General features: G+C 43.8%; 2 protein-coding genes across 4 annotated transcripts; one reads left to right on the forward strand and one right to left on the reverse strand.

Annotated features, from left to right (window-relative positions):
* The first annotated feature begins 910 nt into the window (after window positions 1-910).
* On the forward strand, window positions 911-11,347 carry LOC129590891 (sex peptide receptor-like). 3 transcript variants are annotated; one of them, XM_055486328.1, is made up of 5 exons: window positions 911-1,871; window positions 3,637-3,880; window positions 9,734-9,874; window positions 10,098-10,341; window positions 10,416-11,347. In XM_055486328.1, the coding sequence occupies exons 2-5, from the start codon at window positions 3,645-3,647 to the stop codon at window positions 10,974-10,976; spliced, it is 1,182 nt and encodes a 393-aa protein (XP_055342303.1). In that variant the 5' UTR covers window positions 911-1,871; window positions 3,637-3,644; the 3' UTR covers window positions 10,977-11,347. The 3 variants fall into 3 exon arrangements, with proteins under 3 accessions (XP_055342303.1, XP_055342305.1, XP_055342304.1); XM_055486330.1 differs by lacking the exon at window positions 911-1,871 and adding an exon at window positions 2,443-2,630; XM_055486329.1 differs by lacking the exon at window positions 911-1,871 and adding an exon at window positions 2,883-3,223.
* Window positions 11,258-17,443, reverse strand: LOC129590890 (sodium-dependent serotonin transporter-like). Its single transcript, XM_055486327.1, has 19 exons — window positions 17,241-17,443; window positions 16,993-17,130; window positions 16,520-16,682; window positions 16,178-16,288; window positions 15,729-15,766; window positions 15,581-15,659; window positions 14,592-14,661; window positions 14,123-14,241; window positions 13,942-14,052; window positions 13,727-13,874; window positions 13,503-13,627; window positions 13,408-13,435; window positions 13,241-13,325; window positions 12,852-12,983; window positions 12,427-12,454; window positions 12,295-12,366; window positions 12,123-12,226; window positions 11,892-12,059; window positions 11,258-11,793 (listed from the first exon to the last, which is right to left on the reverse strand). The coding sequence occupies exons 2-19, from the start codon at window positions 17,026-17,028 to the stop codon at window positions 11,683-11,685; spliced, it is 1,728 nt and encodes a 575-aa protein (XP_055342302.1). The 5' UTR covers window positions 17,029-17,130; window positions 17,241-17,443; the 3' UTR covers window positions 11,258-11,682.
* Between the last annotated feature and the right edge of the window lie 10,546 nt (window positions 17,444-27,989).

Consider the following 27,989-nt stretch of genomic DNA (forward strand, 5'->3'; position numbering starts at 1 on the left):
TCCTTACAATACAGCCCATTCCCACGCCTTTGTGTTGACTGGGAATCCGTTGACGCCAGCACGACCCTGTAGCGCTCTTCTGCTGGAGCATCATTATGGAGGAAATGTGTTTTAGGCGCTGATCGTAATGTGGACGTTTCCCACCCTTTCCTTTGCAAACTTCTATGCAGCTTGAACTGATGGGGAGCGTGAGGCCGTGACGCAAGAGACATCAAGGTTTACTACTCCACAATCACTCTGTACAATCAACAAATGCTTCCTTCCGTCTGCCTTCAAGACGTTTCATTAAAATTTTCCCAGTATTTTTCTCGCCACACTCTGTGTAATTTTCCATAGACACCAACTTGACAAGCAAACCATCAGTTTTCTAACAAACGCTGCGATACATTTAAAATTGTAAATTCATTTTGGGTACGATTTATTCCTCAGCGATTATAAAGCAAACTTAAGTTGCAAAATTAGAATGGTTATAAAACGCGATAAATACGATGTGTAGATTACAAGCGATTCTTCTTTAATCCGCCCGCGTAGGCGGCCATCAAAATGACGGACAAAAGTTTGTGTTGCGTGGCGGCGATTAATGCGAGCCACCTGCCGGAGTCGCGATTAAACGGGTCTCATCCGCGGATCATGCAAATTGCGGCCCGGCCAACGGGGCATCAATGCCGGCATGTAAAACACAGGCAGCCAACCGCTGGGATATTTTCACGCATTACAACCGCGAACGCCGACTGCGCCGGTCGTCCCGCTCGATCCCATATCGACTGCCGGGCTGTGTCGATCAATTAACTTGCCCACTCGGTAAACCGCAAACCGCAAACTCCACCAGCTGAACGTACTTCCGCATAAACGCTCCAGCTGGCTGACGATGCAGCCAACACGGGCTGTCACTTTGCCGCTGCGCATCTTCGCTTCTATGTACATATTCCATGTCGGTTGATCTTGTTTTAAAATGGGATACAACGGCAATCTGTTCCGCTGGATGATCATGTTCCGCTAATCACGTGACGTAATCTTCTACCGTAATTTGTCAACCGCAATTTTTTGTGTATCGAACAATCTTCGTATTTATATTGCACCGTAATTTGTCGATCGGAATTTTGCCTAATTTCCTTATAAACTTTCATGACGCGTGTATGGATGGAAATCGGACGGCCAGGAAAATAAATAGTGACACAAGCTGTCACACTTATTACCGTATTACTCCGCCTGTCACTGCCTGATTGCCTCCTCATGGGCGCATCGCGCTGTGCGCTTATTTATTCCTGCCACAAATTATTTCCGTCCACTCTTCCTGCATTATTCATCTCCAGCGCAGTGCAACGCCGTCGTCAGTGACCCGTCCGTGTTCCCGGCGAAACTGGAGCACGATTGTGGAGTTTGCGCTAATTATCCACTGAAGAAGATATCCTGATTGGGCGTCCCGAAGCGTCTCCTAACAAAATCCCCGGCAATTGTTACGCGTGACCGGCATGGCGATCACGTGAGCGCCGCGTAACGAACGGTATCGCTGTTAATTACCTCGTGGCTGCGTCCCTTTGGGTGGACGTAGCGTGGAACAGTAATTACGTGTCACTACAGAATATACAAGTAGACATTCCCGGCGCTCTTCCCGAATCCAGAGCGTAGCGCTATATCCAGTTGCAGTCCATGTTAATCCGCAGCGCAACCGGCATCCGATCCACGCAACGGTAAAGCGATAGTTGTCTGTGTTTGCGCTTGTACCATACAGTCTGCGCGCTGCGAACGACCGTAGTTAGAATCATCAACATTTTGGCCGGGATTGCCGGGATTCAAGTGCGATCTTATCCCGGGATAAGTGTGGACATAACAATCCCCTGAAGACCCGGCGCGGAATCGCAGCCTATACGGTAAGTGAATGCGTAAGCGTATTATGTAATACCAGCTTTAAAAGCAAGTTATAGGCTTTGTAAAATAAACACGTGCAAATTTATAACGCTGAAATTGTGTATTTTCTTGAGTATTTTATATCGTAAATATTCAGCGCTGCGCTGCGTTTTTTTGCCGTTTTAATGCGAGTTTATTGAGTTGATTTAGGATGCAGTGACGCGCAGCATTATGCGTGGCGCGCTCAAGTAGGATTTCCTGGATAAGCGTGCACATGCGAAGCACGTGTTGATTCGCAACTGGAAATGGCTGTTTTCTTATGCGCAATCGTTTATGCCATAACCCACTTGAACCAGTGCCGCGGCGCTTTGCCAAGTGGTGATTATATTTTTCCCCCACAAACGTAAATATTGCCGCAACGCGGCTGTACAATGCGCCCAATCGCTCCGCTGTACAATTCCGCGTCAATAGCGGATGTTATTTCAACGGACGGCGAACAAAGCGTTATTGCTGAGTCATTGTGTGGGCCGTTCTCTAACCAGCGCGCATTTCCAGCCGACATTAAGCAACATTTCCATATACAGAAATAAATCGTTTAATTACTGGCTTCTTTCATTTTTAACCAGCAGCGAAGTGATCCACGATTTAATGAAGTTCTGACGAAGATAATTCGATCTGAATGTTTTTAAGTGAAAATGACCTTGGGTGCCGGGCGAGGCCGCTCGCTGACCTTTAAAAGCGGGACCCACAAATAATCCTGAAGTCCGCAATATACATTTTCGGTAATGTGTTTTCGGCGTATGTTGTTGTCGCTGCGAGCTTCGATCTCGTCCCAACACGTAACTAAATCAGCGCTCAAGTAATGACATTCGCCGGGGTAACCGGAGCCGTGGCTGTTGCGGTAATAGCTGACGGCGAGGATTAGCTGGACTATTAACGTCAGCGCGCCATATTCATTACCATGTAGCCATCCTGATGTTGCGCTGCATTCTTGCGCCGCTCGGGGCCCTGCAACATATTACACACTCGTTCGCCTTGACATTCCCCGCATTCATCAGCGTGGATGATTTTTCTTTAGCCGGGAAAAAAATCATCTACATGATGGATGTGTAGTAAATTGTTGGGAAATTTTTTACGCTCTAATTAGCCGGTGAGGCAAGAATGATGTGTACATCGTTATTCGATGGAAAGGGCAGTGTGTATCGGTAATCCATATTGTTCGATAAACATTAGTCAACGTGGTTGAATCGGTCTCATCAAAACTCTCACGCTTCCTTATTTGCTATGCTGTATGCCAATCGATGCTGGCGTATTGCGTGGCCAGTGTAATGATGTTCTCGATCTTTAGCTTGTTAATGTCAGCGGCACACTGAGTGTAAGTCCGTGTATTTTACAAGTTTGTCCCTAATTTCTGTATTAAAGGTAGAGACAGAACGTACTGTGCAGTATTTAGCGCGAAAGATGCGCTATGAACGATTGCCAATACACTACGTGTACCACAATGGCTGATTCACTCCTCGCATTATCTAAAGTGGTTATAAAGGAGAGAAGTTAATATTTTATAATTTATATCGATAGTTTATAATTATTTAGATCGATATTTGGCTATGCATCAGCCATATCAAACGCATGTAGGCGTGGCGCGTCCTGCAAATGGACTTGTACGTAACGCGTGAATGTGTATATTTCGTTGTATAAATGCGATAGAAATTACGACGCGAGCTTGTAAAGCGCAGAGTAGCTAACGTACATGATAAATACAGCACGGTTGATGATCGATCATTGCAGATAAGAGGATGAGCAATAGTTCCCTGTTGCCGCTGAATGAGTGCGGTTGGCCGATGGCCATCTTCCCCAACACCAGCACGGAGCGCCACAATATCCGCTATTTGGATCTGTATTCCTATCCACCGCTGCTGGCCATCGCCACCCTCGGCAACCTGGTCAACATCATCGTGCTCAAACGGGAAAAGCCCTGTACTCCGAAGAATGTGTATCTCATTGCCATCGCACTGACCGATCTGATCTTTATGTAAGTGTGATCAAGCGTTTAATGGAGGTATACAGCAGTCGGCTGTTCTTCCGTTAGCGGGGAAGTTCTACAAAGAACGAATAAAAACCCGTTTTCATGCGTTCTAAAAGGTGATACAGTAAACTCTGTGAGATTGAACAACTGCGAAAATTGAGCAACTGCGAATACTGAACAGTTTCTTACACTGAACACTTTTCAAGGAACCGTAGGGGTTCAAATTACACAGGTTTTACTGTAGTATCAAATTAATTTTATCCAGTTTATTTACCTTGTGCGTTTGAGAAAATGCCTACCTACATGAATTCGCTTTAACGCTAGTAATTAGATTCTCGCCTGCCAAATCATTTTCTTCCTACAAACTACGACATCTTTTTATAGCTTGAGTGTGTAATACAGTATATACCTACAACATTTTATGAGAAAATTGTAATAAGACTCCCTCCATTAATTACGAAGTAGTGTCCTCCCGCTTGCGGCGCTCGTATTTCTGTAATTTTGATTTATTTCTGCAGTAGTCTCTTCTTTCATTCTACACAATATTATTTCTGAAGGCATACCAAAATTAAGTAATAATTTTTGTTGTGTTCAATGCGTTCACATTTTAAAGTGGGTGTCAGGAGATCCGACGGAATCTGAATGATATCCTAAGTATAATACCTTTAATCAGTAAGTTTTACAAAAGGCAACGCCTAGCGTTCACACGATCTCGATGAAGAATCCAGAATTATCCTAAGTTGTACTTCGTCACTGATGAAAACGGCAGCACTTGACCGCGAGTCTGACCAACGCCTGATGAGAGCGTCGCCAGACCTTTTGACCCCACGTATACGCATTTCGACTACGCACAACGGTAGGCCAATTACGGCTTCATTAAACTTGCATGACAGCGTAACGATCTGATTTTCCCTGCCAACGCCGTCCACCTTTCTCTTACTTCCCATCACAGCCGATCGTTTTCCAGCTGACGTAAGGTACACAGTGCATCCGCGACCAATTCCCGGGTTATTTCTTGCAAGCGTTGCCTTTGCCTTTATAATGGAGTTAAGCACCTGTCAGTGGGATTGTGGCAGTCACATCCCGATACGGAGTGGCGTCAGAACTGCATCGGGACGAGACACTTGAGTGTCGAGATGTGACGTAACGCGCCAATGACCAGTTTGGAAGAAAAAGCGCAGGCGTTTTCGTGATGGGCTCTGGATTTCCGAGGGATGGGAGGATTTCTGTCGGTCATGATTTAATCGTTTATTTATGCAGTACTGTCTATGGAACATGTGCATTACATCGAAATGATCGAATCTGGAGTTCAGTCTGTTATCCGTTAATCAGTAGAGCGTTAGGCTCCATATGAGATCAGTAACCCCTATGGCCAAGCGTACGTATTTTTGCGTAACCACACCACTGCCACTTTTAAAACACAAAAAGGTGTACTGCTGTGATTAATTAGTCGAAGTGAATTTGAATATTATGCAATAATAATAACTCTGAATTTGTGATGTAATGCAGCTGACCCTTCTTGTGCCCTTGGCGAACACTGCGAACGCTGCGAATATGGGAAAACGATGTGGGATATATTTACCGTTAGTACCAATATGCTATACAGTACTTGTATCTGTACTGCAGTCGGCTGGACACATTATTGTAACGACGCCTATTGTACAGTAGGTTACGTACGATATTGAGAGTTTTGGTGGTTGCTCATATTTATACCGCTCATACGCTTTGTTCGTACAAATAAATTTTAATACTTAATAATTGTTATTTACCAATAATTCATTTATACGATCACCGCACGCTATTGTACGTGTACGTAGCCGTAGTGCACATGCAGTGGGCTTCAGATTTACGCTTAGAGTATTTGTATACTCGTTCAATTTTATATTTTTTTCGCTTTCCTGGTAACAGTGTTCTACTTAGATTATTTTTAATCATTGCTGATTAGTACGAATACTTAGATTGCTAATACTCAGATTTTGGTAAACGCTCTTAAATTATTACTTGGTACAGTACTTGGTGGTTGTAGTGCGTACGTTGTTATCACTTCTATTAAGGTCCCACCTACATTTTCAGCATTCACGCGTATTCGCCAGGTTCGCCAAGTTCATGTTAAGGTTACAAGATTACAACGTATCCAGGATACAATAACTGTTACAATTCTGGTACTTAAATACGTTCAACTTAATGAAAACTGAATTAGCAATAGAAGGTAGCATTACTGATATACCGTACTCTAATACTGTTTCATCCATGACTACGAATGCCGTAAACAACTGTGCCCAAATCGGCGGGACCGGTTCATTTGTGACCACCTACTTCAGGAACCAATCACAATTTAGATGATTTCCACTATGCACACTGCTTGGTTCTTCGAATTCCTCAATAACGTATCATTTACCTCCCCGTTTATTGCTTAAGGGATTTGGCCCGGCACATAGCACCAAATTTGTATACATCCACGGCAACTTTCGCTGTCGCGCACTCCTAAACACTTTTTTGCATTGCTTTATGCCATTTTGTAGCCAAAGGATTTGTATACGTAGGCGTTAAATCCGTTTGCGCGCGCAATTTGAAGAGCATCGGATTCGGTTCATAATGAGACTTTTGGTACACCTCCACGCGTTTAAATTTTTAGAATTTTATTTCATTAAAAATTACGAACCGGATGTTGCGCGCGCAAACGGATTTCACGCCTACGTATACAAACTCTTTGGCTATAAAATGTCATAAAGCAATGCAAAAACGTATTTACTAGTGCCCGATGGCGAAAGTTCACGTGTAGGTACCCGAATTTCGTACTATGTACCGGGCCAAATCCCTTAATGCTGGTTGCTTGAGTATATCATTCTGGGATAACGTTTCCCGTCATCGATTCGAAAATAACCGTAACAAATGAACTATTGCTCAAATAGTAGTTTTTTCGTTCGTGATGTACTGCTTACTTAATTATTATCATCTACTATACTTTTGTATAACGCAATATTGTACATAAAAACCAAGTATCTATTTATCCAAAAAACATCGTTGTAAAGTCGGTATATTAAGCGCTCTTGCTTATTGTGTAGTAACGTTTTTTATTTACTGCTACGAGTGTGAGATTTCCAAGTAGTACGTTTCCGAATATGGAAAATTAAGTCCGGCATATTATTGGGTATGCCTACAAAGGCCGACCTTTAAAGTAATCTTGGCGAACGCTGCGAAGGCTGCGAATATGGGAAAATCAAACAAGCATGGCGTTGGGTATGCTTACTAAGACTGACCTTTAAAGTATCCTTGGCGAACGCTCCGAAGGCTGCGAATATGGGAAAATCAAGCACGGCATGTCGTTGGGTATGATTACGAAGATTGACCTTTAAAGTACCCTTGGCGAACGCTTCGAAGCCTGCGAATATAGGGAAATCAAACTCGGCATGTCGTTGGGTATGCTTACGAAGACTGACCTTTAAAGTATCCTTGGCGAACACTGCAAAGCCTGCGAATATGGGGAAATCAAGCACGGCATGTCGTTGGGTATGCTTAAGATTCACCTTTAAAGTAATATTGGCGAACGCTGAGAATAAGGGAAAATTAAACCTGGCATATGGTTAGGTATGCTTACGAAGATTGACCTTAAAAGTACCCTTGGCGAACGCTGCAAAGGCTAAGAATAAGGGAAAATCAAACCCGGCATATCATTGAGTATGCTTACGAAGATTGATCTTCAAAGTATATTTGGCGAACGCTGCGAAGGCTGCGAATATAGGAAAATCAAACCCGGCATATCGTTGGGTATGCTTACGAAGATTGACCTTTAAAGTACTATTGGCGAACGCTGCGAAGGGCTAAGAATAGGGGGAAACCAAACCCGGCAAGTCGTTGGGTATGTTTACAAAGATTGACATTTAAAGTACCCTTGGCGAACGCTGCGAAACCTACGAATATAGGAAAATGAAACCCGGCATGTCGTTGGGTATGCTTATGAAGATTCACATTTAAGGTCCCATTGGCGAACGCTGCGAAGGCTGAGAATATAGGGAAATCAAACCCGGCATATGGTTAGGTATGCTTACGAAGATTGGCCTTAAAAGTACCCTTGGCGAACGCTGCAAAGGCTAAGAATAGGGGAAAATAAAACCCGGTATATCGTTGGGTATGCTTATGAAGATTGACCTTCAAAGTATATTTGGCGAACGCTGCGAAGGCTGCGAATATAGGAAAATGAAACCGGGCATGTCTTTGGGTATGCTTATGAATATTCACCTTTAAAGTCCCATTGGCGAACGCTGCGAAGGGCTAAGAATTGGGGAAAACCAAACCCGGCAAGTCGTTGGGTATGTTTACAAAGATTGACCTATAAGGTGCCCTTGGCGAACGCTGCGAAGGGTGCAAATATAGGGAAATCAAACCCGGCATGTCGTTGGGTATGATTACGAAGATTGACCTTTAAAGTATCCTTGGCGAACGCTGCGAAGGCTGCGAATATGGAAAATCAAACCCGGCATGTCGTTGGGTATGATTACGAAGATTGACCTTTAAAGTATTCTTGGCGAACGCTGCGAATATGGAAAATCAAACCCGGCATATCGTTGAGTATGTTTACAAACTACTGACCTATAAGGTGCCCTCGGCGAACGCTGCGAAGGGTGCGAATACAGGGAAATCAAACCCGGCATGTCGTTGGGTATGATTACGAAGATTGACCTTTAAAGTATCCTTGGCGAACGCTGCGAAGGGTGCGAATATAGGGAAATCAAACCCGGCATGTCGTTGGGTATGATTACGAAGATTGACCTTTAAAGTATTCTTGGCGAACGCTGCGAATATGGAAAATCAAACCCGGCATATCGTTGATTATGTTTACAAACTACTGACCTATAAGGTGCCCTCGGCGAACGCTGCGAAGGGTGCGAATACAGGGAAATCAAACCCGGCATGTCGTTGGGTATGATTACGAAGATTGACCTTTAAAGTATCCTTGGCGAACGCTGCGAAGGCTGCGAATATGGAAAATCAAACCCGGCATATCGTTGAGTATGTTTACTAACTACTGACCTATAAGGTGCCCTTGGCGAACGCTGCGAAGGCTGCGAATATGGGAAAATCAAACCCGGCATATCTTTGGGTATGCTTACAAAGACTGACCATTAAAGTATTGTTGATGTATGCTTACAAAGACTGGCCTTTGGAGTACCCTTGGCAAACGCTGCGAATGGTGCGAAAATGATAGTATCAGAACCGGGATAATTACAGTGACCGCCGGAGCCATTTTGGCAAAATGTGGGAATACAAGAATATAGGAAAATCAGAATCGGCATTTTTACAGTGGCCGGAGCAGCCCCCTCGGCGATTTGTGCGAATGCTGCAAATATGAGAAAATCAGATCTTAGATATATAGAGTAACTTCGCAAGCCACATTGGCGAACTTTGCGAATGCTGCAGAGTCCTGATAATTTAGGTCTGACTGGCAAACTAATATCAACAATTCTCCTGTAATCGGCAACGCCCATACGCCCATACGCCCATACTATCGTCACCGACTGGCTTTTTCAGTTGCTGCTGTATAAACCGAAAGACACATAAACGCTAATATTTGCAGACGAACCCACATTAACTCCAGAATGCATTGTTTCTGATGCAATAATTATCGTTTTGAAATGCGTACGTCATTTGTGTAGGCTACATATATGGGGTTACTGATCTCATTCTTTACCGAGCGTTAACAACGAACGTCCTAATGGTGCCTTTTATTGTCGTACTCGTATTTACTATTAGACGTAGTTGTAGGTTACAAGCTTTACGATAAAGCTGTGACATAATAGACACACTGTTGTTTTCAAAAGACAGGATGTACTAATTTTACTTAGGAAGCACGTGTTGCAGGTGGAGTGCCATCATCTCCTACATCTCGAACTACGACGGCGAAGTACACGGTCGACCCACGCCGGCCATAAGAAAAGCCATCGATCGCATTAGAGGCATCGGTCCATTTTGCCAGGAGTGGGCGGTCATGTCGTCTTCTTGGTAAGCATGATATCTTCAGCATGATCAACTTAAACAAAGGAGGACGGAGTCCGGCACCGTAATTTTAAAACAAATCGACTGCAAAAACTAGAGCGTATTTTAAAATTTTAGTAAAACAGGGCTTGATTCAAGGCTTTTTGCCATTTTTATTCGCCAGATCAGAGCAACGAATATTTAAAACATAAACAGGAGGGAGGGAAGGAATATGCATGTTTGTTTGTAGGATAATTATCGCCTTCACCACCGAGCGGTTTGTGGCTATCAAGTACCCCCTTCAGCACAAGATCAAAGACAATCTACGCCACTGTCGTGTCAACGTGTACGGCACCTTTCTGGTAGCGCTGCTGCTGGCTAGTCACCGCTTAGTGGATTACTACTGGTTCCACATCAACAGTGACGGAATGGGTCGGCGGCCTCCGCGACCCTATCATCTGTACAGATGGAACATGGCCCACGAGTGGGCAATTGTACGTAGCATGCTGCAGTGCGTGCACAACCAGTTTTAAACGAATCCTGGACCACGCTGACCGTGTCGTTGCAGGTTGTGCTGCAGCTACTCACCCTGGCCGTGATGATCATCCTCAACGCGATGCTCTTACGCGAAATCATCCGCACCCGCCAATTTCACCGTCCAGAGCTGGCGCACGCCCGCGCCTCCTACTGCGTCTCGGACGGCAGCGAAATCTCCGCCCAACTGAGCAGCGCCAGTTCTACCACGCCCCCCAAGTACACGGTCCGCCCGGAGCGCAACGCCCTGATTCTGCTGGGCGGCGTGGTGCTGCTGTTCCTCTGCACGCAAGTCCCGGCGGTCTACTTCGTCGTCCTCAACCTGCTGGAGAAATCATGCATCCGGGAGATGCCAGTGTACATTAAGGCGGTGGCGGTGCCCCTCCGCAACTTCTTCATGAACGTCAACTTCTCCGGCAACTTCCTGGTGTACTGCAGCGTGGACCGGCGCTTCCGCAGTAGTGTGTACCATGTGTGTCATGCGCCGCCGGAACGGACCGCGGCGGTGCGCCGGGAGAACTTCCGCATGAATGATGTGCACAAGTTGTCGGAGAAGTCCACGGCGCCGTTGGTGGCCACGTTATCCCAAGAATGATGACACCCTTCCGTTCAATACGATAATTCCGTATTACCTTGCTGACTATACTGGCCAGTGGCAGTTCAATGCACTGCGGTAGTCGCTCTAAAACTGCGTCAGTTTTGTTGGCCGCACTGACACTTTTACTTTCACACAAACACTTTTAGAGCTCTATCTGGAGCGCGTGATGGCGTAATGATATAACATTCCGTGATCAGTTAATTTTCTTGTATTACTTTTTGCACCGTCCAGGAGCTATTGATCGCTACAAGTATTGTATCTCGGTAACTGCTCGATCATTGCAAGCAGTAGCGGTTTAATTGAAAGTATATCTGTAAACCACTTCGCCGTCGTCGACATGAACGTACTGAATCTGTTGCATGCATGTAAAAATGTAGAACAAATCCTAATTAGTAAAACTCTTTCGGGATCGGCGTTTTTGTTACTTAGTTAATCCTGATTAACAGATAACAGCCACTAGAGTAAGAAAACAAGGCAAAGGCGGTTGCAACGTACTGCGAACACAAGTAAGTACGAGTAAATGAATTCCAACACAAATACAAATCACCGTTTCTTTTTCTCTTTGATTATGGGAAGCGCCCAGTAAAGATGTGCTGCGACCAATCACCTTCACCGAGTTATGTAATAATATCATAGCGAATACAGCGAACCGAAGGTGCTTTTGTAACTGGTCACCCTGGCCGACTGTGACGTGAAGAGGGAATTAAAAGCGCACCGGGTTGGTCTCAGGGTCCTGGCACTTCTTCTTCTGTAGGGCCACGGACTCTCTGGTTTCCGTGATGAACGCTTCCGGTCGAATTAGCTTGCGCAGCTTCTGTAAACCACATTCAATAGACCGGCTCGGAATCGGCGATGATAATGTGTGAGGTTAGCATGTTAGGGATATTGGCTGATTTGTACATAGGTCCTTACAATGCGAAGTGCACCGTTCCCGGTCAGCAGTGCAACGACAATGTATCCGCTGATGCAGAGGATGGAGGAAAAGGTCAGCGCCCAGCCCAGCGCTATGGACCACGCCGGAAACTCGTAGTTGCCCAGGGTCAGCGGGGAGTAGTGGAACAAGGTCATGAGGAAGACTGTCTAAAATAACTCTTATAAGGTATCCATTTCTTCGACTGCTTCTGTTGATAGGGCGATGTGTACCGCTACTACGAAACTGGGACCAATGCCGGTCCAGCATATCATCCAAATTAATCCAGGCTTGGAGCTCATCATGCGACTGATATCATGCAGCTTCCGCGATTTAACTATAAACAAATGAAACACACTGAGTCGTGTGGGAAAGAAATTAGCTTTATTTCTTATCGGAGCTTACCGTACAAAAAACAAAAAGCCGCGATCTCCACTAACACAAGGAATGTACAAGCGATTGTCGGCCCGAAAAAGTCTGCACCGAAACGGAGGATGAACATCAGTTTTAGGTTGGATTTTTTCTACTTTTACTTACCTAATAAAGTGACGACGTACTGTCCACCCTAATAATACGTATACAGCTGTGTATTTGCGATACGGTCGCCTATGAACGACTTCGTACCACTTCAAAAATGCGAACCGTTTTTTCGCTTCCGTATTCCACGTATCGGTAAGTAACTTATAAATATTCTCTATGCATTCCGCCTTGCCTGCGCAGTAACGCCAGTAGTGTCTGTCAAGCGGCATACGTATTGATATATTCCGCGTATTCTCACTATATTCTTAAGTGTTCCACCTGTTTTCCATGCAGAATACGCGAGAATACCGGACGAATGGGTACTTAAGAATATTAAGAATACAAAGCTAAAAAATGGGTCGTATTTTTGAAGTGGTACAAAGTCGTCCATATATTATCCAGTATTAGAGATTACGATGTGTTTAGTTAATTAATTAACGTACAGAGGTGGTGCTGGGTAATGAGCACAGGAAACACAGCATGCATAATCCGAAACAGAAGAGTTTTCGATGTTTCCCCAAACGAACTGGGTATTCATCGGAAACTGCCGTTAGAATGGCTTCCAGTCCGTAAAGCTGGAAAAGACACCTGAACGGTCGTGCTTTGGAAGGGACTTGTAATTTCCCTCACATATATTACGGGAAAACCAGTGCCCAATGGTTCAGCTGCCGCTTAGACGATACAGCTTAAGGTCACTAAACCGATTTCAAACTGTAAGTGTAGAGCCGATCTTAAGCTTTATCGTCTGAGCGCCGAGCGGTAGCTGCGTGGCAGGAAAATGAATTTCCCGTTATATATCCGAGAGGGAAACTACAAATCCCCTCCGAATTACCGTGCTGTCTAATCCAAGGGTAATCAACATGAGGAAAAAGATGGCACTCCAGAACTGAGCGCCCGGCATCGTGCTGACGGCCGTTCTAGCAGGAGAAAATAACTGTAGCGATACAGCAGAATGCAGAATAATCCTCCGGGGTTACTTGGGCACAGGAGAAGACTTACGGGAGTGCAACGAAAACCAATCCGGGACCTAAATAAAAGTTACAAGTGACCAGTGTCCACTCAAACTGCTTAATCAGTCTGACAATAATTCTCACCATCGGTGACAACTTCTCTAAGGTCGCGTCCGCTGACGTGCGCCTGATAGCCTAAAATACTGAACACCACTAGTCCGCTGACGAAGCTAAAGATGAGATTGACCAAGCTCGTTAACACGGCATCCCTACAAACAGCAAACCAGCTTTCACTGCATGAGACTTTTTGCTATTTTGTACAGGCATCGTTGCATGCGTCAAAAATGTCGACTGCATCTTTCAGTTACCGAAATGCGTTATTATGGAGTGGATTATAAGATGCCAGGGCCATGTACACGCCGTACCCGGGACCCAGGGAGAAAAAGACCTGGGCCGCTGCGTCTGACCACACTTCAACGGGCAACAAGCGGTCCCATTGTGGATAGAGGAAGTACTCTGCAATACAACTTGATAAGGTCTGCAATAGTCTGCGCCATGGGAATAAATACAGTGCCCGGCTTACGTAAACCGTGGTAGGAGCCCTCTAAAGTCAGCCCGTGGATCAGCAGGATGAGCAGCACAATGAAGGGCACTACACCGGTTATCCACGCGGCCTTCCCTAAACTCTTGGGTCCTAGAAAATACTCACGATGGCGACTAACCGTCAACTGTTGGTTAATTACGCAGTGAATCAGCAATGTTACCCTTCCAAAGCGCAAAATAAGTCACAACATAGACCACGGCCAATCCACAGACTAACTGCCAGCGCGGAGCACCGAGATCGTCGATGCCGGAGGATTGGTGAATTCCCAGCACTTGTCGACTGCGACCACAGAAATAGTATATCAGCTCAAATAACTTTTATTTTTTGAACGTGTAAATTGAAATTATTTTAGGTAGTGTGACCGCACTCGCACTATAAATAAATACACTCACTATATTATAAACAGCACACTACAGTAAAATGCGCTCAGTTCAAGTGAGCATTGACCAAATTCCAGCAGAATATTGGAGACTGAACTGGTCTCGTGGAAATATGTTTTTAATTCAATTCGCCGATATGCACAAAAATGATGTCAATCATTTGTTTCATTCAGAGTAGCCGAATTTAAGCAAATTTGCAATGAAGCATTTGGTAAAGCAGTTTGACAGTAACAACAAGCAAGCACTTACAAATAATATTCCTCCGCTGAATCGTAGGCGCCTGGACTGCAGGAGTCCGTGTTCCAGGTGTGATTGCAATCTACACAGAAAAGGTCACGCATTGCTGTCCATACAGTATTCCATAACGAACGCTGCCCCATTGGTGGCAATTTGACAAGCGTATCCCGGCCACGTTCACTAATTTACTAAGCGGGATATGCTGTACCTGTACTAGCGTCATTCATACTAGCGGCATAGCATTTCCCATAATTTTAAAATGAATTTAATAATTTTTTAAATTCATATGGATCTGATATTGGTTCACTTTCGACTTTATGGCCATGGGTCTTTTACAGCAAAGTTTCAAGAAGATCGAGCAATAACCAGACTATTGGTAGACAACATATGCCTTTTAAATTTTCGCCCATTTTAGTACGCCATATATCTCGGCAACCGGATGTTGCGCGCGCAAACGGTTTCCAGAACAATGCGTACAAATCATTCAGCTTTAAAATGATCTAAAGTATTACAAAAAAGTTATTCGGAGTGCCTGAAAGCGAAAGGTTTAGTGTGTGTATCCCATTTTTTTCGCAATGTACCGGGCCATTTTCCTCAATTGTACAGCCTAAGGAAAGAAACACGAAAGCTACAACAAGAAAGTCTCATTCAGTTTATCCAGCCCTTCCATCGTGCCCATCAACGAGGCGTATTTGTACCGAGACATACCATTAATTCTCTCAGCTGTCTTCTTTAAATAGTTTTAAATCGCAGTATCTTGTAATAATCTTAAATCGTCTGTCATAAAGTAATATTTGCTTCAAAGTTTTAAGCTCGAAACTTGGCCGAAATTGTTGAGCTATTTACTTGATTAAGCAATCGGTGTGCAGTAATTTAACTTTTAAACCACGTTCTCAAGGTCACCTAAAATGGTTCGTGAACCCTGATCTATCGGCCTAGTCGATCGATCGATTAGTCATAAAAGATGTACGGCTTGTAAAGAAAGTGTTTTCTTCACTCACGTGTCCATGGTAATTCCGGTTGGAAAGAAGCCATCAGATAATACATCGCCAAGGAAATAATTGTGTTGTAATAAAAATTCTGCACGCGCAAGAGAAGGGCGTATTTAGTAAAATAAAATTCAGATAAAGAAGCTGCAAATGTCGGTACCATATATAGTAGGATCAGGCAAATTCCAAATCCCACACCTAGAGATGAAATAATCAGACTTGTTGAAATTTATTAACCTTGACTCAAGGTCCTTGAGTATAGTGGACACTGGGCAGCGTCATAAAAACAATATCCACAAATCAAATGAATAATTATTATATTATACTAATTATTTATCATTATATCATTTATTATTATATATTACATTAACTATTATAAAAAATAATTATTATAATAATCGAAAGGACCTTGCGATTATTATAACGATATTATACTATAGTATATTACATATATAATAGCGATATTTTATATATTACGCAATTACACATCGCAAAAGGAGAAAAATAGGAGATTTTGAGGATTTTGTGCTTTATTCATAAATTCCGTCTTCTGTTTTATGTAAATTTTGCCTTCTTGCTTGTAGGAATTAGACGCTTAAACGTTTATACCTTTCAGTAGCGGGCATATGTAGCGCCAAATACTAATACATCCCGATCGGTAATGTTGTCCTATCGCTAGTTCCAGGTAGAGCAGCGGCATCCCGCCTACTACCAGCATCACTGTAATAAAAAGGCTTGTTTTTTGTTTTCTGTAATTGCTTTTCCATAATTGTTTTTCTATAAGCAAAATGGGTATACTAAGACTTTCTATAAAAAGGCAGAGCATACATATACTGTATACAGAGTGCAGATGAGCCGGAGTGCAGCACGTAGTCAAAATTTTAATAACTCACTAAGAAGACAAAAAAACCGGAAGTTACAAAGGTCGTTTATTTGCAAGAAGGCGCTTACCGATGTAGGGAATGAGGAAAGCGCCTGCAGTTGGCATGGACGCATAAAATAAAGTGAGAAAGACAGAATTAACAGCAGCCAACAAAGCCGACATTATCCTAATACACTTCCTAATGTCCAGTGCTCCTCTGTAAATGATGCAATCTGCTGTACATACCTCCTCCTGCAACCAAACAACCCCGAATTGTTTCGCTAAAACAAAAACGTATAATAATTATGTATTTGCCCAACTTTTTCAGTTTCTCCATTACCGACGTACATCAGCGGTTCAGAACTTTTTTTAAATTAACAATCTTCCGAATTTGTTCTGATGTTAATTTTCCCGGAATATTTAGTTCCCGGTAATCGAAACCGGGCAGTGATATGTCGGCCAATACTATAACTCTAATAGTTAAAAATTGAGGGAGCGTTACTGGAGAGATTAATGCTCCCGTAGTTCGTACATTTAAACATTTACTGCCGTTTGGACTGACCATGCTTAGAGCACATGTAAGGGAACCTCCACACATTGCCCAGATCCACGCAGAATCCGGTTATGGCAAGGAGATATTCGATCTGCCGATCCCATGTGCGGCGGTTGGCCGCATTGGCCGGCACCGGCTGACCGGAAGCTGTAGGTACAGGGACCACCATTAGCAGTTAACACCAATTCCTATCCTTTTCAATCTCCCATCAAAGCCATCCCCACCCCCAACTAACAGCAGATTCACACCATCCTTACCGACGACAGCGTTCACCATAACAACACCGTTCTGACAACAAAGGATTTAATGGCCACCGCACACGATGGACAGCTCCGTTCTGCAGAGAAAAAGGCTGCAGCTCAGTAAGAACATCCGCTGCGAGGCAACATCATTAAAATAAGACTAAACTTTTTGAGGATTTTGAATCGTCGAGTCGGCGAATGCGTAAAACAGTTCCTTGGTGTAATTGCATATCGCAAGCCAAATGTTTAGAGGCAAAGTTCTCGAGATCGTCCGCGACGATATCCGTACCCATGTATTGATATGGTTAAGCCGACCGCTATCAACTTGAAGTAATAAAGACAATTGGAAAAATCTTGGCGATTCGAAATTACATAGCTGCGTGGAAGGTTTACCGTGTAGTAACTGCTTTCCTTGACCAGGTGCATCATAACTGCAGATTTACCGGAAGCGGGGACGGTGCGTATACAGATAGGTTTAGCGTGTTTTGGCTCTTTGCTATCGAGGATTTATTTGTACAGTTTCTGAGTTGCAGGTTCATGAGGGAAATTTGTAGCTAAAAAACTATCGTTCGGCCACACTTCGCTGTCGTTGTGCCTAATTGCGGTTTCAGTTTGTTCGGGAGCAGAGAAACCCCCTGGAGCAGTCGTGAGTCTGGTCACCACATCGTAATATAGAAGACAAGATAATATAAAAGACAGAGAACTCACAAGAAAATAATAAAATCGGAGAGATCAAATGATCCGCCAGCATACGAGTTTACAAAAGATTTATAGACTACAAGTTCACAGAGCCACAATTAAAAATTAAAAATTTTTCATAGTCCATCGCCTCATACTTGAAAAATCCAACAGTTTTCCGAATTTTACAACTTCCGCATTAACCTTCTCTCTGTGATCAAATGTGCCTCCAAAAGCGAGTGCACTTTCCTCGTTACAAATGGACGTCAGAATTTTGTTACAAAAGGCGCGCCTGGCACTTTCTGTACTCAAAAAGCAAATTTGAAATTTGGGCCTGGCCATCGGCCTGCGGACATTACCACTTGCACCTTGCGCATTCCCCAACGAAAACCACCGACCGATATCTCAAGCGAACGAGGAAAGAATTTCAAGAATTTTGATACCAAATAAGTTAGTTTTTATGAGATCTAAGAGAAAATCGACGCATCTGAAATTTCTCGTAGATATCTGTATAGCATAGGATTTGAATCCACGGTTTGGATTCAGTTTTCACACAGAAATCGTGTGCTTTGTCTACGACACACTAAAATGGCTCGATTTTTTCTTAGATCTCATAAAAGAGTACCTGTTTGGTATCAAAATTCTTAACATTTTTTTCTCTTTCGTTTGAAATATTGGTTGATGGTTTTCGTTGGGAAATGCATAAGAAGATGGTGTGTTTCTTTACTGGGCAAAAGGCCATCAACATAACAAAATATGTATGCATACGCGTAATACTACATAAAATGATTCGAATTTAAACGTTAAAGAAACAACCAAAATCGTTAGCGCCGTCTGGCCGTTTAGGTCGCATATTCATAGTGCCCAAAACAGCAGCAGCATTTCCTTTAACAACTGCCAGACTAAATCTCTGCTTTAAAAATGCAGTAGAGCGGGGTTCTCCTGTCATGTCGCGAATCTTTCTGCCAGCAAAACGAATAAGCTCCGCGAATGCCGAACCAAATGCGCCAAATGTCTCGACTGCCAGGGGGTAAAGCAGGTAACCTATTCCCTCCACAAAGCCATATTTACGGCGTTTGCTGTCTTCGGCCAGATGTGCAACACTACCGGAGGCTCTTGCGCTTGCCCGCACATGCGATGCAGCTACCGTGTCCCAACATGTGGCATCCCATACGAGCGCTTTACCATCACGTACAGGCACGAGCGTCATCCCATCTGGCCGCGTGTTACCTTTGCCTGATAGTCCTAACGGCTCGCTTTGACATGGATACCCCGCATGTTCCAGAGCCTGCTTTGTTACAGCGTTAAGCTCGACATGTCTTGACCATCTGCCTCTGCTGCTGGAACACGATAGGCCGTGGTGACCAGAAAGTGTTGAAATTCTTGCGCGTTTCCTTTTTATTGGTCATTTGGTCTGGGCCATTTATTTTTATTGGTCATTCGGTCCCGGACCGAATATAACAAAATTTTGAAGTCCATTGTACTCTGTAGCATAGTTTTACAAATTCTGGATTTTGTAGCCGTGCAACAAGTCCCTACACGTTTTGCACAGCCACAGAAACAATGCGTAATTCGCCACCACAACAAGCGTCATTGTAAACCACTTCCGTGTTGCGGTTAGATAGCGCCCGTGGTTTGACGGCAGCTGATTAATAAACTGTAACCAATAATGCACAGTAGCCAGTAACCCTACCATAGCGAGATTTGTTTCGAATCTGAGACCCACGATAATTAGCATTAATTAACTAATTAATTAATTAGCACTAGCAGACCCCGCGCAAATTGCGCGGAATGAATAATGCGATAGTACACCAAAAGGCAAAATCCCATTATTGCGTTACTGTCAATTTCGGACACCCTATGATGTCCGTAATGTTCTCCTGCTTGTTTTACTGTTACTATTTTTCTGCCAACGTGTTTACTGTTTACTTACTGTTACTTCCGGTTTTAAAAAGTTACTTAATAACTACGTACTAAGTCATAATTTTGTCTCCGGAACCAGCTCTCCGGAGTTCCGGCATAAATTTGGCGAATTTTGTTTTAAATCATAGTTGTAACGTGGGGCCTTATGGGCGCCCACGTACCTTCGACGGCGAAACAGCGGCGAACCCGGATTGAGGCTTTAATGGCGAAATCTAAGGTGCGCACCGTGGCGCAGCAAACACCGACTAATGAGATCGGATCCTACAGCCAGCGCAGCTGTGCTGTAGGTCCGTCAAAACAGCAGCAATGTGTGGGATGGAAATCCCCAGAACAGCAAAACACAATGGCGAATGGCCAATCATGAAGGCGGAGCTATCGGCCTTCACATAGTAAAATTTGCAGTAACAGAACTTTACCTACTGGATACTATCAGCACAAAAACCTTGTTACTTATTATTACAAACCACAGACCGAAACTGTTACTTTTACTAACTTTTTAATATTAGTCGACTGGTGTTTACGCAGTAGGATACTCACTCGTCAGTAGACATTCCTACTCTGTTCAGTAAAGCACCACTGATTGAAAATCCAGATTTTTCATTAATGTACCGGAAAAGCTGCCTTTCACATTGACTGCCGCGATGACCTTAAACTTGCAAATGTTGCTCCAGATCGGTCACCAGTCAGTTAAGCTTCGTGGAGTGGCTGCACGGGTGCTCTCTATTTGATGCTTACGGTATATAGGTACCTGCTCTGATATAGACTATTCATTTTATTGAAATTTTCTAAACCCAGCAACCGTTTCGCAAAATGTCATTTGCATCTTTGCTGCTTCGCGAGCTCCGCTCGCGCCGCAGCTCGGCGTCGCCTGCGGCTCCGCCTTCCATGGCGAACTGATGGAATCATTGCAAGTTTCGCAAAAGTCTCTCGTTCTCAATAACGAAGCGTTCCACGTTGGTTAACTGCAAGTTAACGCCTAAGGACCGCTAAGCAATCGCTCGAACGAAAAAATTTTGCTATATATACGTACAGATAAGTAGCATCTGATGATCATAAAATTCGTAATACACATTTACTATATTTAAGTGCGGAGGTAACAAACAACCCAAGATCATGTAAGATGTGCAGCTGACAGCATGCTGTCCTTTAATCAACCCTACTGATTACACATGCAATGCCGCCTTTATCGGATATCGATTTTCACAGAATATAGGTACAGTAAATCAAAAGTAAATTTTTTGGACTTACAGCGGCAAATTAGTAAAAATTGCAACCGCCCAGGAAAGCGCTGTAACGTTAAACTGGTCAAACCACTGCGAACGACAGTTCCTTGGGAAATAATTTTGTGCAATTGAACTGTAGTTCCGTACTCGAAGACTGTGTTACGTCTTCGTTTTCAAATCCTCTTTTATTCTTGAAGCCAAATATGAAATATTGATCAGATAATTTATAAATTCATTAAAAGCTAAGGAATAATACGCGATCACGATTCAAGAACATAAAAGTTTTCCCCAGTCCTAGCCACGTTGGTCAACGCGTTATGGCTGCCTAGACAGTGGTGAGATGGTCGGGTTTGCAGTGGTGGATTCTTGACTTTTCCCATAGTCTTTCTATGTTATGGTTTTTCAAAGTTTTCTTTCAAACGTTTATGTTTTTCAAAAATTTGACTTTTGCTGGCAAATATATTCGTTAAGATCTATCGAACGACATATAGACATCGGAGTTTGGTCGAGCGTAGCGTTAACGCATCGATGACACACACGGAATTTCGTTAAGGCTTATCCTTTTACTAGCAGACCCCGCGCAAATTGCGCGGAGTAAATAATGCAATGGACAAATCAGAACTCAGCTCAAAAATAAAATCATAACTGCAGGTATGTAAATATATCGTATCATCGTATGTGAACTCGTAACTGCAGGTTTTATGAACGAAGCGTAGGATTCTATAATACACAAAATACACAATAATGTCCCTGCACACTGCACAGTTGATGTCCTTTGATGATAATAGCTACTGGAAAATTTGCCTGACCACTTAGTTGACTGTAGAATGGCTTAAAACCTAAAATGCGAAATTCTTAAAGTTATTTTTTTCCCAAAAACGGGTGCATTTTTTTGTTTCCGATCTATTAATTTCCAAATCAGTCGCCATCAGTGAATTTCGTGCAGCTGCTACATAGAGACCCTGTAACTTTTTAAAACTTGCTCTCCCCTCTTTTTCTTTCCATTCTGAGCTTTTTCAACGTATCCGATAACAGTTTACTGAACTGCTTTATACAATTTTACATCCCAGTTTGACCGCTAATGCACCACTGCTGCTGCCCTTTAGCAATCGGTACAGAGGGTTATTCAGCCAAGTGTGGTCAGCGCATTAAAAAAATTCCTATAATTCAGCCGTTGCGCAGAGTCAGATTCTAATAATTGTTTTATTATGGCAAATTAGTTTTGATGCTTTTTGCAAGTTTTTGTGACAATCGGGTTTAAACAGCCCGCAATATTGGCTACTGACCTAAAGACTCCGACTCTAAACCTTTGACCAGGCAAAATTTGGCTTTCGATGATCTGGCCTTAAAAGGATCGTCTGCTTTTCAAATCTGGATGGTTTTAATTGTGAAAACGACGATCCGAATATTTTTTATAGCAAAACGATTCCATATTCTTGCGCGTTCTTGCGGTAGGACGGCTGGAAAAACGCGAAAACAGGAAGACACTCGCAAGAGCCATGCTCAATGTGCGAATTGTTACTCACGGAGCTATGGCTATCCTTTTCGTTCCTCCACAAACTAAAGTTGTAACGCAGGTCTTCCTTCACAATTTACAATGTTCATTGGTCGAAAAAGACGCTCCACGGATTAAGCCTGGCAGAGAGGAAGAAGTCATCCAGAACCAGAGATGTGCTCCGGGAGCACTGCTGAGAAAAACAAGGATGTTGCTTCCTGATCGAAAAAACTGGTAATTCCTTCTGAAAAGGTTTGTTCGAAACCCATGACAGGTTTCCAGTCGATTATGGCGAAAACCCAAATTTTAAATTAATTTTGAGTAAAGGGAATCCATTTCCTATAGCTGAACTGGTCAACTGTTGCCAACATGGTGGGGATAAACTGAATTTTTTCCTGGGCTACAGGATAACGAAATCTTGGCTCGGTTGAATTCAAAATGTGATTGAATGTTGTGGCTATTTGATAAAATTTTTAAAAAAGTAAAATGAGCCTGCAGCGGCTAAGCAGAAATTTTCCAAAAGTGACCACACTTGGCTGAATAACCCTCTGTACACTTAATAAGTGAAAATTAAACAGTAGTAGTCACCTTTTTTACTATTAATTGACCACAGAACTAAGTTAAACCACTTTAATTAAATAAGGACAGAAGCATTTCGTTGTATTTCCTTCTCCGCTGTTATCTCCTTCTATCTGTTAACTCCTTCAATCGAGGACTGCACCCAAAATTTCTTGCATGTTTGCTGCTTCGCGAGCTCCGCTCGCGAAGCAGCTGGGTGTTGCCTGCGGCTCCGCCTTCTGTGACAAACTAACGGAGGTATTTCAAGTTTCCCAAAACTTCTCTTGTTCTCAGTAGTCGCTGGTCAGTAATGAAGCATGCAGCTACCTTGCTTAAGGGATTTGGCCCGGTACTCTGTACATAGCACCATATTCGTGTATGTTCTGTTCGAAAACTTCCACTTTCGCGCACTGATCGCACTCCCAAACCCATTTTTCTTTGTTTTAAGAAATATTGCAGCAAGAGGATTTGTATACATTGGCGTGAAAACCGTTTGGGCGCGCAACATCCGGTTCGGGAGTTATGGCTGTATTAAAATTCCAAAAAGTTTAAATGCATTCAGGTGTACCAAAAGTCTCGTTATCAACCGATCTTCTTCAAAATTTGCATACAAACGCATGTGAGGAGAGAAGCGGGTCATATACAGCGACGAAGTCTTTAAAAGATTCAACACTTTGCGCCGTGGTGCAGTGGGGAAATCTAACGACGTAGCCGGGGTTTATTCCACCGATGGTGGAATAAACCCCGGCTACGTCGTTAGATCCGCATCGTTAGATTTCGGCCGTTTCTCGGTTTCCCTCGGATGCCACCCTGCTGAGACGCACATATGCACGAATATGGTTTTTACACCGAGCCACGGTTCTGACATTGTCTTCGCATCTTAAAATGAATTAAAAAATTTTAAAAAAATCTTCATGGCTATGCGCATTTACGCGCAAAATTTGAAAAGGATCGGTCCATAATGAGACTTGTGGTAGACCTGAATGCATTAAAACTTGTTGGAATTTTTTTACCCCTTATAACTCCGCAACCGGATGTTGCGCGCGAAAACGGATTTCACGCCGATGTACACAAATCATTCGGCTACACAGTGTCAAAAGGTAACCCATAAAAGTGTTCGGAAGTGCACGAAAGCAAATACTCCCGTCAATGTACACGAATTTAGTACTATGTACCGGGTCCACTCCCAATTCCAATTCTCGCCTAATGACTGCCCATATTAATGACTACCAAGCAGTCGCTTAAATGTGCGGCTGCCAGCTTGCTGTCCTTTAAATCAGCCCCAAACACGCAATTCCGCTTTTCTTGAACATAATTTTCCACAGAAAAAAAATTTAAAGTACTCGCAAGTCTGTAAATTTTTTACTTCAACAGCAAATCAGTACCAATGGCAAGCAAATCAGTACCAATGGCAACCACCCGTGGAAGCGTGGCAACTTTAAGCGCGTCAAACCACTGCGAATGACAGCTCCTTGGGAAACCGTTTCGAGCAGTTTTCATGCTTGAAGACCTTCCTATGGCTTCTTGCTCAAATCATTTTTTCTTGATGCCAAATACGGATTAAACAATTTATAAATTCGTTCAAGACCACGGAATAACACGTGGTCGGGATTGCAGAATAACAAAGTTTTCCCTGCTCTAACTTGTAAATTGGTCAATTCGTTGTGGCTGTCTAGACAGTGGTGGGGTGGTCGGTTTTGCAGTGGTGGATTCTTAGCTGTTCCCATAGGCTTTCTATGTTAACGTTTTTCGAAGCTTTCTTACAAACGTTTGTTTTTCTCTCAAATTTGACTTTTGCTGGCAAATCTGTACATTGAGGGCTATCGAACGACTTATACACATTGGAGTTTGGTTGAGTGCAGTGTTAATGCATCGATGACACACACGGAGTTTTGTTAAGGCTTATCCTTTTATTTATATAGATTATTATAGATTACGATAATTATCAGACGCACAAATCTGATCCAATGTAGAGATTGCAACGGCCGGCTATAGCCGCCGGCCTGACATCGGCTACGGCTTGCAAAACCGTCAGCCGGCCACAGCTAAGCCGTTGCCCTATATGTGAATAAATGGCGATCCAAAAGGTGAACGAGAGATTTGAGTTTTGAGGGTCCTTCATTTTTTTGCCAGCCTGAAGAAGTTTTCGATATTTTTGTATTGTCAGATTATTGTTTCGTTATTTTATCGTTTTATTCTTGCTGAATTTTCGATAATGGTTCATCTTCTCGTGGTTGCAGCCATAGTTCTGCTGGCCTTGTGCGTGCAAGGCAGCGTTAGCTGTTCAGCGCAAAAACATGAGAGAGCGCGGGCAGTGGAGAAAAGTAGGTGTCGGTAACTCGCCGTGCAGTTTTGGTAGGACAAACTTGTTGCAGCAAGATCTGCGCAGGCGACATACGACTTTTTGAATTCCTTCATGTCAGAAACATCCATTGGGAAGGGTATACACCAGTCACGCGTGACGATGTGTGGACCTGTTGTACAAAACGCGGATGCGTTGTAGAGACGTGGAACTTGCAGTGACCTCTTGCGTTAAGTTATTACTTCATTGACCATAATTTCTTGTGCAGTGAACGAGATTTTGAACGAAGCCAAAGCAAGCAACGGCAGCGTCACCATGCATTTGCGCGGCTATGGGATCGGACCGTCGATCCCGAATTATCCCACACCGGAATGGCCACCGCGGACGGAAATCCTGCGAGCGCCAGAAGGCGGCACACTCCTGGTTACTTGCAGCAACCAGGGCAACGCGCAGGTTTGTCTACAAAGCAGCCCGTTGAAATTAGCGGCATAAATCAACATTTTAATATTGTTAGGTGTCCCACACCGCGATTCCGCCGGCAATTTCATACAATGGATGGCGTACGACTATTGGTAACGTCACCGAAAGCCGAGAAGCGGTGGATGGACTGTATCTTTGTTGCAACTGCACAAACGAAGTCGGTCCCGGGCTACCAGTGCCGTGGTGGTTGTCGTTGGCCTGGTACGATGTGCGGACGGGTGCGTTTGCCATCAAGCTGAACAACTTCTCCTACGCCTACACCGGTCTGTACGAGTGCCTGCACTCCAACGGGAGCCAACGGGTGGTGACCAAGCGCTACTGGGTCAGCGCCACCCTCTTCCGCCACGACTCTTCCATCTGCCCATGCAGAACGTCACCGTCCGCTACGGCGACCCAGCGGAGATGGTCTGCCCGGTGCGCTTCACTTTTCTGCCCGGAGAACTAAGATACCGTTTTCTGTGGCGCAAAGGAAGCTACTTGCTTTGGGCCGAATCGATTCCAGCCGTAGCCGATGTTGCCTGGTCGCCTCGTGGTTTCAACGGGCGTTTATATTTCGGCAGTGACGAGCAGTGTCGCTGCAGTTCCACCATGAAGCTGAAGAGTGTTACGTGGGAACACGCCGGTTGGTACGAGTGCTGGTTCCGCATCAATGACCGGCTGGACGAGTGGATTGTTCAAGAGGCCTACCTGCACGTCATTTAGGAGCAGTGCCAGCATTCGGCTAGACGGCCTGTACTTCGATCTTCGTTACTAGCCCGAAATCTGTGTGATCTCGTTTTTCTATTCTGAAATACTCAACGTGTTTGTTGGAACAGTATTTTACTTTATTTATTTTGTTCATCGACGGCGTGTTCTCGATTTTTTCGCATTCTTGAATCATGCAGTTAAACCTGTGATCCGAATGCTGCTACAGAAAACACGCCTGCTGCTGTCAGCAGTTGCATGTATACAGAACCCAAATCTGTAAGTGACCCGATGCTGCCGGCCTCAATAATTACCAATGTGCTGCTAATGATTTTGTCCAATATTCCGCGTTTCCGACAGAAATTGGCCAATAATCCACTCAATCACCCTTGCTTTTCTGGCCATGACCATCCTAATTTGTTATCGTGACTTCTTACTGGTATTACTCGTATTAGTGGATTTTTGTTCAAAAATGGATTGTGGTCATCGTTTCCGCATATGCACTATGAATCTCTATGCTCTATAGATCTTCCTTCAAAAATACCAAAAAACGACTAATGTGTAAAGTAAAGGAGAGCAGGCGGCCTTTTACCTTACTGATGCTTCCGTTGCGTGAATTTTGTTTGCAAAACTTTAAAACAGAATAGGGTATGCGTGCCCTTTCCTCTCATTTGTAATCGGGTTTTTTGCCGCATAACATGCAAACTGACACTTTTTCTTTCACGTGATGGCATACTGATATAGCATTCCGAGATTAATGAATTTTCTTGTATTACTTCTTACACCATCCAGGAGATATGGATCACCACTGTCCCTCGGTGATTGTCGATTGGAAGCAATAGCGGTTTAATTGGAAGCATAAACCACTTTGTCGTCTCCGATATAAACGCTCGGAATCTGTTAAGTATGCAAATGCCGAGGCAGTCCTAGAGTAGTAAGTAAATCTCTTCCGGCACTATTCGTTACCTAGTTAAACCTGATTAATAGGATTTTATTGGCCAGACACATAACCGCATTACCGCACTATATTTGACAGCAATATCATGACAAACGAAGCGAACCGAAAAAGCAGTTCTAACTGGCAATGCTGGCCGACGATAACGCAAAAAAAGGAATTAACAGCGGACCGGGCGGATCTCCGGGTCCTAACGTTTCCTCTTCTGCAGGGCCACGGACTCACTGGTTTCCGTGATAAACGCTTCCGGTCGGATTAACTTGCGCAGCTTCTGCAAACAACATTCAGTAGACAGTCTCTTTGAAACGGCTATAATAACGACGGTGTGAGGATTAGTAAGTACTACTGCAGCTGCCAAGGGATAGTAATACATAGGTATACTGCGCAGTGCGCCATTCCCCATCAGCAGGGCAACGTTAATGAGACCGCCAATGGAGAGGATGGAGGAAATGGTCAGCGCCCACCC

The sequence above is a fragment of the Paramacrobiotus metropolitanus genome, unplaced genomic scaffold (assembly GCF_019649055.1).
Source record: "Paramacrobiotus metropolitanus isolate TYO unplaced genomic scaffold, Prichtersi_v1.0 Parri_scaffold0000043, whole genome shotgun sequence".
Lineage (NCBI taxonomy): Eukaryota > Metazoa > Tardigrada > Eutardigrada > Parachela > Macrobiotidae > Paramacrobiotus > Paramacrobiotus metropolitanus.